This window comes from Microchirus variegatus (genome assembly GCF_963457635.1).
Source record: "Microchirus variegatus genome assembly, chromosome: 21".
NCBI classification, from domain to species: domain Eukaryota; kingdom Metazoa; phylum Chordata; class Actinopteri; order Pleuronectiformes; family Soleidae; genus Microchirus; species Microchirus variegatus.
Window position 1 is genome coordinate 9,413,395 of NC_139822.1, and position 16,181 is coordinate 9,429,575.

The 16,181-nt window shown below is 46.0% G+C and overlaps 1 protein-coding gene across 1 annotated transcript in view; it reads right to left on the bottom strand.

Annotated features, from left to right (window-relative positions):
- Positions 1–16,181, bottom strand: part of slco5a1b (solute carrier organic anion transporter family member 5A1b) — a gene marked incomplete at both ends in the record, with an annotated part of 82,188 nt that overhangs the window by 38,067 nt on the left and 27,940 nt on the right. Inside the window, one exon of the mRNA XM_083907996.1 lies at positions 12,990–13,054. Coding sequence (XP_083764122.1) covers positions 12,990–13,054 — 65 coding nt within the window. The remainder of the gene's footprint in view (positions 1–12,989; positions 13,055–16,181) is intronic.

Below are 16,181 nucleotides of genomic sequence, written 5' to 3' on the forward strand. Positions count from 1 at the left end.
GTCTATTGGAGGGATGCGAAAGGGGAGTCACTCAGGTATAAACGTGGAGGGCTAACGATGATCTGGGTCTTTCTCCAGCGAGGATCACTCCCGTGAAGATTGACCTTTTCCTTGCAACGAAAATAAAAACTTGTCGGCCGGCAGAAGTTCTTTATTTCATTCTTCAGTATCAGGGGGACGTCGAAAACTGGTCTGAACTCTGGTCCTAACTCTGGTCCGAACTCTGGTCCGAACAGTGGTCCGAACTCTGGTCTGAACTCTAGTCCAAACTCTAGTCCGAAACACTGGTCCTTACTCTGGTCCGAAACACTGGTCCGAACTCTGGTCCAAACTCTAGTCCGAACTCTAGTCCGAACAATGGTTCGAACACTGGTCCAAGCACTGTTCCGAACTCTGGTCAGAGTTTCCGAACACTGGTCCGAACTCTAGTCCGAACTCTGGTCAGAGTTTCCAAACACTGGTCCGAACTCTAGTCCGAACACTGGTTTGAACACTGGTCCGAACACTGGTCCAAACTCTTGTCCGAACACTGGTCCGAACTCTGGTCAGAGTTTCCAAACACTGGTCCGAACTCTGGTCCAAACACTGGTCCGAGCACTGGTCCGAACTCTGGTCAGAGTTTCCGAACACTGGTACGAACTCTGGTCCGAACACTGGTCCGAACACTGGTCCAAGCACTGGTCCGAACTCTGGTCCGAACTCTTGTCCGAACACTGGTCCGAACTCTGGTCAGAGTTTCCAAACACTGGTCCGAACTCTGGTCCAAACACTGGTCCGAGCACTGGTCCGAACTCTGGTCAGAGTTTCCGAACACTGGTACGAACTCTGGTCCGAACTCTGGTCCGAACACTGGTCCAAGCACTGGTCCGAACTCTGGTCAGAGTTTCCGAACACTGGTCCGAACTCTTGTCCGAACTCTGGTCCGAACTCTGGTCCGAACTCTGGTCTGAACTCTGGTCCAAGCACTGGTCCGAACTCTGGTCAGAGTTTCCGAACACTGGTCCGAACTCTTGTCCGAACTCTGGTCCGAACTCTGGTCTGAACTCTGGTCCGAACAATGGTCCGAACTCTGGTCCAAGAACCCTAACCCAAAAATTAGATTCCACAAAGTGCATATCAGTCCCCTTAGTTGATAGTGTTTCTAACAAGTGGAACGGTTCTGCTTTGGCGCTGTACTGTACGTAAATATCTGCGTTTCCATAAGGAATCGTCCCAAAATAATCAACCCCAACCGTTTCATTCTTCACTCCCTTTCCTTTCACCCCGACCTGCCTAGGCACACGGCCGCACATTTACCTAAATATCAAGGAAAACTTCTTTCTTTCACTTCCTTGTCAATTCTACAGTTTCTGAGTTTACTAGTTGAAGGATCATCTCCAGCGTGGACGTGTTAGCGCCGAAGTGTGCGTCGCTGACGTTATTTTCCGGACTCCTGCGGCGCCGCGGGTCCTCGCCATCGTTAAACCGCCACGCGAACAAAAGACTCGTGAGCAACAGTCGCCACATAATGAGCTTGGAAAACATCACTCATCTAAACTCAGGAGCGTCTGCCTCTTTGTCTGAGACTGCGACATCGTCAACGCCGTCAGCCGTGTCGCACGGACGCGGCGTCAGGCCGCTACGGACACGCTGCGGAATAAACTGCTTGTGTGTGTGTGTGATATATTCAAAATGGTACAAACCAAAGCAAACCAATGTCCTTTGTGAGCGCGGGGACATATTTTGGATTCCTGTGAGACACCGTCCCCCCACTGGTCTTCAGAGATGGCACTGGAGACAAAAGAGCCATCATCTCAATGACACGCTAGCCCCCTCCCCCCCCCCCCAGCCCCCTCGGCCCCCCCAGGGACGTAAATCTTCAACGTACAGTAAAGACAGAATAACATCTGGGTTTGAACGGCAGAGGACACACACACACACACACACACCCCCACACACATACACACACACAGTGTCCACACATTAAGACTTATAAACATAAATAAAGAGACAAAAGGGGCGGAGCCTCCTCTGTGCCCACTCCCACTTATATTTGGTCCGGAGTTGGTGCTCGTCTTCATCACAGAGGAAGACAAACTAACATGACTGTATCCGACTGATATCGGTGTCAGAGTATGTGATATCGGTATCGGTATATACTCGAGTTTGTGATATCAGTAGATACTTGAGTTTGTGACATCGGTATCGGAGTTTGTGATATCGGTATCTGAGTTTGTGATATTAGTATGGGTAGTTTGTGATATCGGTAGAACTTCAGTTTGTGATATCGGTAGATACTTAAGTTTGTGATATCGGTATTGGTATATACTCGAGTTTGTGATATCAGTAGATACTTGAGTTTGTGATATCTGTATCGGAGTTTGTGATATCGGTAGAAATTCAGTTTGTGATATCGGTAGATACTCAAGTTTGTGATATTGGTATTGGTATATACTCGAGTTTGTGATATCTGTATCGGAGTTTGTGATATCGGTAGAAATTCAGTTTGTGATATCGGTAGATACTCAAGTTTGTGATATTGGTATCGGTTTATACTTGAGTTTGTGATATCAGTAGATACTTGAGGTTGTGATATCGGTATCGGAGTTTGTGATATTAGTATGGGTAGTTTGTGATATCGGTAGAAATTCAGTTTGTGATATCGGTAGATACTCAAGTTTGTGATATCGGTATTGGTATATACTCGAGTTTGTGATATCAGTAGATACTTGAGTTTGTGATATCGGTATCGGAGTTTGTGATATTAGTATGGGAAGTTTGTGACATCGGTAGAAATTCAGTTTGTTTGTGTTATTATCGTGAGGCTCATGAAGGACGGCTGTGTGTGAGAAGTCAGTTTAAGAAGGTTAAAAACACACAAGCTAACGCCAACAATGCTACACATTCACTCACTGGGAAGGAAACTCTGTTTCATGAGCTCGGCCGAGTGTTTCTGTGAAAGCTGAGGGAGGAGAGGAGGCAGTGAGCCAGGGTGGCAGCGCTGACCCTTCACTCCCTCCTTCCTCCCCGTCCTCGCTCTCTGTCACCAGGCTGCCGCCGCTGCCGCCGCTGCCCACGCCACGTCCGACTTAAGCTAACGGCTCCAACAATTTCACAGTTTAATTTAGACTAATCTGATGAAACCCAGCCAATGCTAATGAGGCGGCGCGTGCTGTTAGCCGGCGCTGATCCAGAACCAGAGGAGAGGAGCGGCGAGTGGACGAGGAGGTGAGGACACAGAGGAGGAGGTTAGGACACAGGAGATGAGGACACAGGAGAGGAGGTTAGGAAGCAGGAGAGGAGGTGAGGACACAGAGGAGGAGGTGTGGACACAGAGGAGGAGGTGTGGACACAGGAATTGTAATTTTACTTCATTTTGTAAATTAATTGTGTACCTTTACTACATTTTGTAAATAAATGGTGTACTTGTACTACATTTTGTAAATAAAGTGTGTACCTTCAATTCATTTTGTAAATAAATTGTGTACTTTTACTTCATTTTGTAAATAAATTGTGTACTTTTACTACACTTTGTAAAAAAAAGTGTACTTTCTGTCACGATCCACATTTCATGGCGTCTATTTTTATTGTTGTTGTTGCCTGCTGCTCTCTGTTCTTCTCTCTGTGTTCACCCTGCAGGGGGCGTGGTTGACCCAGTTCCCACATGACGCCAGAGATGACGTCCACCTGCGCAGTTCCTGCCCAGCTGCGCCTGATCAGCAATCATCCGGGCATATAAGGCGGGACTTCGCGTCTCTCTGGTGTCAGTTCCACGTTTTCGCTTAGCTGGTAAATGCTTTCCTACTACGCTATTAGAATTCCTGACGTTTCCAGTACTCACCTCAATCTCCGTATTCAGGTCTCCACGTCTCCTGCCGAGAGAAGAACACCGAGTCTCCGCGGATTTCCTACCACTCCTGGAATCGCCTACTCCTGTTCTTCTCTACCGCATTCGTCTCTTCCACCACGACGACGCGGCTTCACCTCTCCTCAACCTTCGTGGATCATCACACCCTCCTCGCTGTACATCTCGAGTGAGTCCGTTCCGTGGGAACGTGAAAAAACGAACTGTGTTTGCCACGAAGGAGTCACTGAGGATCTGGTCTGCTGCTGTTTCACTCTCTCTTATACTGTCACATCCTACACCCTCTCTAGCGCGTGTATTTGTGTTTATATATATATATATATATATTTATGTTTTTCGTTTTTAATAAATATTATTATTATATATATACTCACCTGTGTCCTGCTCTGCATTCGGGTCCAACTCCCTAAGATCTAGGTTTTCCCTTTAAAGGGGAAACGTAACAGTTGGAACTGACCAACTATGGACCCGGCAGACAGAGACTTGATACACCAGGCGTTAGCTTCTCACGGCGAGGCCATATGCAGACACGAGGGCCTGCTAAGAGACGCAGCCAACGCCGTTCATGAGCTAACCGCTAGCCTTCAGCCGCTGCTAACTTCCGGGTTACCTGTTCCACTGCCTGCTCCTTCTCCACCAGCTACCCCTACGTTAGCCCCCGCGCTAGCTTCCCGCGAACCATTTGTTCCTACCCCCGAACGATTTTCGGGGGAACTTAATAAATGTGCGAGTTTCCTGTTTCAATGCTCACTTGTTTTTGACCTACAACCTAGCACTTACCCTACAAGTCATGCTAGAATCGCGTTTGTGGTAAACCTGCTAACTGGTAGAGCCGCTCAGTGGGCCACGGCCTTCCTTAGAGATGATCACCACCGCTCCATCTCATATACTACGTTTTCTACGGAGTTAAACCGGGTTTTCGACCAAGCGTTTCATAATAGTGACATTTCAAACCAACTACTTTCATTGAAACAGGGTAACTCATCTGCCGCTGATTTTGCCGTCAGTTTTCGCATATTGGCATCTGAGAGTGGGTGGAATGACGCGGCTTTAAGGGCCATTTTCTTACGTGGGCTTACAGACGAACTACGGGACGAATTAGCTACTCGCGATATAGCATCCCATCTTGAAGTGTTAATCGAACTAGCTATTCGCATTGACTGTAGGCTCCGTGAAAGACGAATGGATAGACGACGTCACTCTACTGTTCGTACCCCAGATACCCCACATTCTTCCGTCTCTTCTTCTCTGCCTTTCCCTTCTGCTAACGTGGTTAGCCTTCCTGAACCCATGCAGCTGGGGCGAACACGTTTATCGCCCACGGAGAGAAGACGACGGTTACAGTCTGGAGTTTGCCTATACTGCGGACAGGCTGGTCACGTCATGTCGTACTGTCCACATCGCCCAAAAAGCCTGAGCTCACCAGCGCACGCAGGAGTGCTGGTGAGCAGGACCATCTCCTGTCCTGCACCGACCCGGGTCTCCCTGAAGGCTCAACTTCGCTGGAACCAGGACTGTTTTCCCACCACATGCCTGGTGGATTCTGGAGCCGACGAAAGCTTCATCGACACGCATCTGGCAGAACAGGCTGGCATCCCTACGATCTCCCTGCCGCAACCCAAGATCATCTCGGACCTCAACGGAAATCGGCTGGCTGAAGTGACTCTTCGCACCATTCCCCTCACCTTGGTCTTGTCTGGGAACCACGTCGAGGAGATCCAGTTGTTCCTCATTCCGGCTTCCTCCGCGTCAGTGATCCTGGGTCTTCCGTGGCTGTCCCTCCACAACCCCTCCTTCGACTGGTCCTCAGGTCGGTTGTCCAGCTGGAGTATCCCGTGCCATTCCCGCTGCCTCAGATCTGCTCAACCGTCGCCACAGAGAACGGCCGACGTCCCACCAGTGCCTCCCGACCTCTCCGGCGTTCCAGAGAGTTATCACGACCTGGCTGAGGCATTCTCCAAAGATCGGGCCCTCTCGTTACCCCCTCATCGTCCATACGACTGCGCCATTGATCTCCTTCCTGGCGCCACTCTTCCTTCCAGAAGACTCTACAACCTCTCACGCTCCGAACATCAAAGCATGAATGACTATATCAATCAGTCATTGTCTACCGGTCTTATTCGCCCCTCATCTTCTCCTGTAGGGGCAGGATTTTTCTTCGTCGAGAAGAAGGACGGATCCCTTCGTCCATGCATTGACTATCGTGGGCTAAATGATATAACGGTGAAGAATCGTTACGCCCTTCCTCTTCTAGACGCTGCTTTCAACCCCCTCAGTAAGGCCAGAATATTCTCCAAGCTCGACTTGCGAAATGCTTATCACCTGGTTCGCATCAGAGAGGGGGACGAGTGGAAAACGGCGTTCAACACTCCCATGGGACATTTCGAATATCTAGTCATGCCCTTTGGCCTCACTAACGCCCCTGCAGTATTCCAACACCTGGCTAATGACATTTTGCGCGACATGCTGGACAAATTCCTCTTCGTTTATCTGGACGACATCCTGATATTTTCTGAGACTGAAGAGGAACACGTCCAGCATGTCCGATTAGTTTTACAGAGACTCTTAGAAAACAAACTGTTTGTGAAGGCCGAGAAGTGCATGTTTCACACAACATCTGTGCCATTTCTTGGTTTTATTGTTGAGCAAGGCAGTCTTGCACCAGATCCTAATAAGATCTCTGCAGTCAAGGACTGGCCGACACCCACCACCCGGAAGCAACTACAACGCTTCTTGGGGTTCTCTAATTTCTACAGAAGATTTATTAAGAATTACAGTCGTATTGCTGAACCTCTTACCAGACTTACCTCTCCCAAACAGGCGTTCCTGTGGTCCAATGATGCCGAGACTGCTTTCCTCCGCCTCAAGGAGATGTTCACCTCAGCCCCTATCCTCTCCCACCCGGATCCTGAGCTCCAGTTCGTGGTCGAGGTCGACGCTTCTGACACCGGGGTAGGGGCGGTCCTCTCCCAGCGAGACCACAATGACCAGAAGCTCCACCCCTGCGCCTTCTTCAGTCGCCGGTTATCCCCTGCGGAGAAGAATTACGATGTCGGAAATAAGGAACTCCTGGCCGTGGTCTTGGCACTGCAAGAGTGGCGACACTGGCTGGAGGGGACCGCCCAACCTTTCATAGTTTGGACCGACCATAAGAACTTGGCCTACCTCCAGAACGCCCGTCGCCTGAACTCTCGCCAAGCTCGCTGGGCTCTGTTCCTAGGCCGCTTCAAGTTCTCATTGACTTTCCGCCCTGGTTCCCGGAATGTGAAGCCTGATGCACTTTCTCGACTCTACTCACCAGATCCTCCGGAGCTGGAACCGGGGACCATCCTACCACCGTCTTGCATTCTGGGCGCTGCTACATGGCCGGTGGAAACAAGAGTCCGCGAGGCCCAGCTGACCGAACCTGATCCCGGAGGAGGACCTCCTGACCGCCTCTTCGTCCCAGAGGCTACCCGCTCGGAAGTTCTCCAATGGGGTCACTCCTCTAGGCTGGTTTGTCATCCTGGTTCTGCGCGCACACTCCAATTCCTGAAACAACGCTTCTGGTGGCCCACCATGTCCCTGGATGTCGCCACATTTGTCTCAGCATGCCCCATCTGTTCGAGAGGCAAGTCGTCGAATCGCCCGCCTGCTGGACTCCTGCATCCCCTGCCCATTCCCCATCGCCCCTGGTCTCATATCGCCGTTGATTTCGTCACTGGACTCCCCCCCTCCAATAACAACACGACTGTCCTCACTGTCGTAGACCGATTCTCCAAGTCGGTTCATTACATCCCCCTCCCTGCCCTCCCCTCTGCCATGGAAACAGCCGAGACGTTGGTCCAACACGTATTCCGGATCCATGGTTTCCCTATGGACATCGTCTCAGACCGTGGGCCTCAATTCTCCTCCCAGGTCTGGAAGGCTTTTTGTACGGCACTGGGGGCGTCCGTCAGTCTTTCATCCGGATACCATCCTCAGTCCAACGGCCAAACGGAAAGGGCTAATCAGAGCATGGAAGTGGCGCTACGTTGTGTCGCCGCTCGCCACCCTGAAGACTGGAGCAGTGTCCTCCCATGGATAGAATACGCACATAATTCTCTCACCTCGGCTTCTACTGGCGTCTCCCCATTTATGGCTTCCCTGGGCTACCAGCCTCCACTCTTCGACTTCCAGGAGAGGGAGGTAGCGGTTCCGTCAGTCCAGGCCAACATGGAACGCTGCCAGGCTGTGTGGGTGGAGGTCAGAGCATCCCTCGAAAAAGCTTCTCTCCAATCCCAGAAGCAAGCTAATCGCCATCGCATCCCCGCCCCTGAATACTTACCTGGCCAAAAGGTTTGGCTCTCATCGAAGGACCTCCCTCTACAGGTAGAATCCCGAAAACTGGCTCCGAAGTTCATCGGTCCCTTCCCAGTCGACAAGGTCATCAACGCCACCTCCGTTCGCCTCAAGTTACCCCAATCCCTGAAGATTCACCCGACTTTCCATGTGTCACTCCTGAAACCTGTGATCGAGTCGGATCTGGTCCCTCCCTCTGACCCCCCTCCACCACCCAGGATGATCGAAGGCGGTGAGGCCTTCACAGTTAACCGAATTTTGAATATTCGCAGACGCGGCCGGGGACACCAGTACTTGGTCGATTGGGAGGGGTACGGTCCGGAGGAGAGGTCATGGGTTCCACGCCACTTCATCCTGGACCAGACGCTGATCCAGGACTTCCACCGTGACCACCCAGATGTTCCTGCCTTGGCGCCAGGTGGCGCCCGTTGAGGGGGAGGTACTGTCACGATCCACATTTCATGGCGTCTATTTTTATTGTTGTTGTTGCCTGCTGCTCTCTGTTCTTCTCTCTGTGTTCACCCTGCAGGGGGCGTGGTTGACCCAGTTCCCACATGACGCCAGAGATGACGTCCACCTGCGCAGTTCCTGCCCAGCTGCGCCTGATCAGCAATCATCCGGGCATATAAGGCGGGACTTCGCGTCTCTCTGGTGTCAGTTCCACGTTTTCGCTTAGCTGGTAAATGCTTTCCTACTACGCTATTAGAATTCCTGACGTTTCCAGTACTCACCTCAATCTCCGTATTCAGGTCTCCACGTCTCCTGCCGAGAGAAGAACACCGAGTCTCCGCGGATTTCCTACCACTCCTGGAATCGCCTACTCCTGTTCTTCTCTACCGCATTCGTCTCTTCCACCACGACGACGCGGCTTCACCTCTCCTCAACCTTCGTGGATCATCACACCCTCCTCGCTGTACATCTCGAGTGAGTCCGTTCCGTGGGAACGTGAAAAAACGAACTGTGTTTGCCACGAAGGAGTCACTGAGGATCTGGTCTGCTGCTGTTTCACTCTCTCTTATACTGTCACATCCTACACCCTCTCTAGCGCGTGTATTTGTGTTTATATATATATATATATATATTTATGTTTTTCGTTTTTAATAAATATTATTATTATATATATACTCACCTGTGTCCTGCTCTGCATTCGGGTCCAACTCCCTAAGATCTAGGTTTTCCCTTTAAAGGGGAAACGTAACACTTTCACTACATTTCATACATAAATTGTGTACTTTAACTACATTTCGTAAAATTAATTGTGTACTTTTACTTCATTTCATAAAATAAATTGTGTAGGACATCTATATATATATATATATAGATATATATACATGTTTGGGATGGAATGATGCGTTTGCAGAAACCTCTGCTCAGACCTGATCTCCGTTCTTAGCGAGTGATTGCAGTGTTTTGGTTTAAAAGCTGCTCTGGAAAACAGTGCAATCTTTTCAAAGTATTCATCAGCTGATAAAAGCTGCCGAGGTCGGCCCTGTGGGCGATCGCTCAGTGAAAACACGATTAGTGCAGCAGGTTCCCTCGGCCTGGAGAGCACTCTGAGAGGAGCCGCGCCGCTCGCTAACAGCAGCACTCGTGGCGTTTGAAGAGCCAAGGGGAAAAAAAAGTAAAAAATGTCTGCGACACTAAACTTTCTTTAAAAATCTGCAGCAGCGTTTGCAGTCGTGATCGCTGCGAGGGCCGAGGGTCGACCGTGAAAACAAACATCATCACTTTCCCTCTCGTCCTGAACTCTAATGAGGCCAAAAATACAGAGATGATAACACATTTTCTGAGGGAAGAAGAAGAAGAAACTTTAACAGAATTGTACCTCAGCTACTTTAGCTCAGATTATGTTCCATTTTATCTGGACACAAAAACACCAAACTTGGATTTTTCTGTCCACACGAGTGTAATAATATGTATATAAATATCTACAGCTGACGACAGCTGTGCTCATTTTACTTCAATTCCAACTGAAATTGCTTTGTTTTCAAACAGAGAAACACTCGATTATCATCAGCATATACATGAACCCAAAAAAACCTAACCCACCAACCAATCGACTAACTATCTGAGCTAGCTAGCTAACTACCTCACTAACTAACTATCTAGCTAGCAAACAAGGACAATGTCTTTCTGAGATAGCTAGCTAGCTAACTAATGATTGACTGAGAAAACTAACTAACTTTCTGAGATATCTATCTGAGATATCTATTTATCGTTCTGAGATAGCTAACTAATTAGCTCACTAAATATCTAGCTAGCTAGCTAACAAGGACAATGTCTTTGTGAGATAGCTAGTAACTATCTAGCTGGCTAACAAGGACAATGTATTTGTGAGATAGGTAACTAACTATCTAGCTAGCTAACAAGGACGATGTCTTTGTGAGATTGCTAGTAAATATCTAGCTAGCTAACAAGGACAATGTATTTGTGATAGCTAACTAACTATCTAGCTAGCTAACAAGAACAATGTCTTTCTGAGATAGCTAGTAACTATCTAGCTAGCTAGCTAACAAGGACAATGTCTTTGTGAGAGAGCTAACTATCTATCTAGCTAGCTAGCTAACAAGGACAAAGCTCACAATGTCTTGTGAGATAGCTAGTAACTATCTAGCTAGCTAACAAGAACAATGTATTTGTGAGATAACAAGTAACTATCTAGCTAGCTAACAAGGACAATGTCTTTCTGAGATACCTAGTAACTATCTAGCTAGCTAACACGGACAATCTCTTTGTGCGATATCTATCTATCTATCTATCTACTTGTGAAAAAAATATTATTAATAATAAGAATATTAATATAATAAAATAAAAAGCATTAATGACAATTATAGAATCCCAACATTCCTGATGCACTATATTGTTTCATGACATTAAAATGAAGTTATAAAGAGTTAAACGTCTTTCTGTATACGTGTCAAACACACACACACGCACACACACGCACGCACACACACACACACACACACACACACACAGTGTGATATCGTCTGTGACCTTTGAGTCCTTAGCGAGTGTTTTTTTATTCTTTTTCTTCGTGAAACACAAGACGAGACACAGAGTCGACGATGAGTTTCTCGTAGTCGCAGCATTTTAATGTCACTGAGATAACAGACGACAATGTGAAGATCCCACTAGATCACACTCACTCACTCACTCACACACACACACACACACACACACACACACACACACACACACACACACACACACACACACACACACACACACACACACACACACACACACACACACACACACACACACACACACACACACACACACACACACACACACACACACACACACACACACACACGTTGTCTAAATGTCATCTGTAATCAGTTGTCTGCTCCGTGGAGAAAGCACCAGAGTGCTAACGCTAATGCTAAGTGACAGCACACGGGCAAAAAAATATATATAATATATATAATTATCACGCAATCCAGATTCTACTTTGTTTTTTAAATGATTCACTTCCTGTTTGGATCTATCCATCATCAAGTCGCAATAAGCTATTTATCTTTCTGAGATAGCTAGCTTTTTGTGCTATTTTTGTCTATTGAAAACGACGTCAACTAAAATACTCACACTTACACACCTTTGTACCAAAAATGTGCTCATTGATATTCATACCATACTGTGTGAGAGAGAGTGAGTGAGTGAATGAGAATGAGGGTGAGTGAGTGAGTGAGTGTGAGTGAGTGAGTGAGTGTGACTGAGTAAGTGCCTGTGTGTGAGGGAGTGAGCGAGTGAATGTGAATGAGTGAGTGAGTGATTGTGTGTGAGTGAATGTGTGAGGGAGTGTGAGTGTGTGAGTGTGTGAGTGTGTGTGAGTGAGTGTGTGTGTGAGTGAGTGTGTGTGAGTGAGTGAGTGTGTGTGTGAGTGAGGGAGTGTGAGTGAGTGAGTGTGTGTGTGTGAGGGAGTGTGAGTGAGTGAGTGTGTGTGAGTGAGTGAGTGAGTGTGTGAGGGAGTGTGAGTGAGTGAGTGAAGGAGTGTGAGTGAGTGAGTGTGTGTGAGTGTGTGTGAGTGAGTGTGTGTGTGTGAGTGTGTGTGTGTGAGGGAGTGTGAGTGAGTGAGTGAGTGTGTGTGAGTGTGTGACGGAGTGAGTGAGTGAGTGTGTGTGAGGGAGTGTGAGGGAGTGAGAGCGTCTCCACCACAGACTCTCTGACAGACCTTTAGAACACACTCACACACACACATATATATATATATACCCAGCATGCACCTGGCCCCTGCCCCCCCCCCCCGCTGTGAGCAGTGATTTCCATATCAAAGGCTCAGTGTCGACCACAGAGAGAAAGGTGAGGCTTCACTTCATCATCCTCTCATTCACTTCCTCTCATGTATTCATTTGAATATGTGACGCACGCACACACACACACACACACACACACACACACACATCATTGAATTTTCGTACACGGCGTTCTGCTCAAAAAAACGTTTTAACCAACATTTGAATTTATTACGAAACAAAAATACCGGAAACTCGAATAGTTTTATTCTGAAAAATGTGATTATTCTTGAACAGAGAGGAGCGTATCGTCTGCATAGAGGAGAACATTGACGACCAAAAGCTGGAAAATGAACGTTGACCATAATTGATTTTTTTAAACCTCCAGGGGGCAGTGAAACAAAATACTTTGCGTTAGCATTTAGCTTAGCTTTGCTGTTGTTGGTACAGGAATGTTGACGTTTTTGCAACTCATCTGAGGCACATTTTCACCTATTTTTGACCGACAAGGTTTATCGTCGTAATATTGATATATGTTATTTGTTGGTGTTGACAGGTTCATGGATTTAGATTTGAATCGTACTCACGTCTGTGACTCCGGCCTCCAGGATGGTGACCTCGGCCTCCTTCTCCAAATCCACTTTGTGGTGAACTACGGCGAGAAGACGACAATCATCAATGTGGTGAAACAGTGAGAAATGACTCATCTGAGGGCAGTGTTTTCAATGTATACAACAACATTAGTTAGTTATTAAGAGTAAAAATAATAATAAAAATAAAACACTGATACAGTAGGAGAAAGACGTGATCATTCTGGAACAAAGAGGAGTGTATCGTCTGCATAGAGGAGAACTTTTAATGAGGAAACGCTGGAAAATGAACAAAAACTACACTCTTTCTTAAATCTACAGATCACGTAACGACCCTCAAAAATGACCAGAAAGACGTGGACGTAATAAAAATACCAAACAAACGTAAGACACAGCGGAAAAAAACAGAACGTGATGAATGAAAGAAAACAAGAAAACTCATTTTCATGTGTTCATAATCACGTTTTTTACACTCTTTCATTGCTCCGTTCACGCAGCGAAGGAAAAATTTGACCTAAACACGATTTTACTTTCAAACGAGAAGCTTTTGCGTTTTACATCTTGGTTCACGAGCGAACGTTCAAACTGAGGACATTATTTCAGATGCCGAAAACAATCTGAAAAGCTCTGTTTTGGGAGAAACTTTGTTCTCTCCGTCCTCTAAAAGTGAATAAAAATCAACCCACTTTCATTTTATTGATAAAATCTGATTTAATCTGATTTAATCTGATTTAATCTGATGTCGTTGCCCTTTCTTTTAAACTGTGGCTACTGTCCAATACTTTACATCAATGTTGTTATTGCTGTCAGGGTTATTTTTTTATTAAAGGGTGACTTTCTTTTTTAACCGTTCACTCTCCCACACCAAAGTCACTCACTCTCCCACACCAAAGTCACCCACACTAACCAAAGTCACTCACTCTCACACACCAAAGTCACTCACTCTCACACACCAAAGTCACTCACTCTCCCACACCAAAGTCACTCACTCTCCCACACCAAAGTCACTCACTCTCCCACACAAAAGTCACTCATTCTCCCACACCAAAGTCACTCACTCTCCCTGCACCAAAGTCACTCACTCTCCCTGCACCAAAGTCACTCACTCTCCCACACCAAAGTCACTCACTCTCCCACACCAAAGTCCATAGAGTAAAATTGTCAAATTCGGCTTTTGAAATCCTCCACTCAGATTAACACCAGTGACACAAAGTGACCACACGAGGCAGCAGAGGGCCAGCAGTTCCTGTGTCCACCGTGAGCTAAAATCACTGATTTCCCAATGGGCTTTGGTGCAGGGAGAGTGAGTGGTAAATTTTTTGGGTTCACGGTTTGTGAAGTGGCTAAAATCATTTATTTTATTTTTTTTTTAAACTATGTTAGCCCATTTTTCCTTTCACCACAACCTGTCTAGGCAGATTTTGCCGCACATCCTTGAATTAGCCGACTATTAATCAGTTTTAATGGATTTTTTTTTTAAATTGTCATTCATTTGACTTTTGGGATCAAATTCTTCTTGAAGATTAATCAAGAATATAATCCATGACGTTGAGATGAGGATTTAACTGCTAATTTCACAATAAGTGCTTTTGTGGCATAACCATTAAATTAAAAGTGAAAAAGCTCCTGAGACGCTGAACTGATTATTTTCAGTTAAATAGGTTTTTTTATGCATGAAAACACGGGAAATTGGGGTAAAAAACATGGTAAAACCGTGTGATAGTACATATATATATATATATATACATATATATATTTTATATAGTCCAGGCGTCTCTCTCTCTCTGTCTTTTGTCAGCGGTGAATAATGAAGTGTTTGAATCGTCTCCCTCCAGGCTCCTCTCACATGCACTGAGTTAACATAAAGCAAAAATCCAGGCACCAAGGGGGGGGGGGGGTGGTGTTAGGGCGACCCGAGTGACAAATGAAGCGCCCCCGTGTGTTTTCTTTGGGGGGGGTGGGATAAAGAGGGGCCCCTTTTGTAGAAATGAGATTCGGTCCTCGTTAATTCCTCCAGGCTCCGTGTTTTTGTTTTGTTTTGTTTTTCCCCGACGTTTCAAAGAAGACGGAATATTCTGCAAAAACGTGAAGAAAAGGAAGAAGACGGATAATCCCAGATTACACCGTTTACCCCTAAAGCTCCCCGTCACAGATTAACAAAACACACTTCCTCTGGCCGTTAGCATGGTACACTCCTGGTTTTATATGCTATATATAAATTATATATATATGTATATATATATATATATATATATATATATATATATATATATATATATATATATATATATATATATATATATATATATATATATATATATATATATATACATATATATACATATATACACGTATATATAAACCTTATACACACGTATATCAAATATTAAAAATGACTAAATAAAATAGGATAAACAGATGTTTTGGGGTTTTCCACATTTTTAAGGAATTTTATCAATTTACCAAATTATAAAAATAATGGCAGTAACTCTAATTCTGCGTATGTGTATATATATATATATACATATGTATATAGTGAGGTTATGGAGTGTGTGTGTGTGTCTGAACAGAGTCATTATGGGCTCACACTCCCATCACAGACCATAATAACGTGTTTGCTTGTTTTCGCCGCTCGTCGCATTAATTGATGACATTTGGAGCGTTGGAGGTTTTTTCCGCTCCGACGCGTTTTAAAAAAGGCAGGATTTTAAAACACGTCCATTAGTTCACACAAACAATTCATTAAGGCTGATACGACACCGGGGGGCGACGGCAGCAAAACACGCCCCGACAATTAATGAGTCGCTGCAACGAGGCGGGAAAAACAAGAGTTCATTAGCAGATCAACGCTCTCACGGTGAGTCAGGGAAACTTTTCTACAGCTTCTATTATGATTATTATGGTTATTTTATCACTTTATTATTGCACGTAACAAGAAAAAGAGTCTTACAAATATGCAAAATGAACTTTAGACGGATTTGTCTTACTGACCCATACATTTCTCTCCCACATCAAAGCCCATAGAGAGGAGCTGCTGGTCTACTGCTGCCTCGTGTGGTCACTTTGTGTCACTGGGGTCAATCTGAACGAAGATTTTTAAAAGCCGAATTTTACAAAATGAGACGTTTTAACTTAGCGATGGAGGCAGCAGTGGATCAACAACTCCTGTGAACTCCTGTGTGCTGTGAT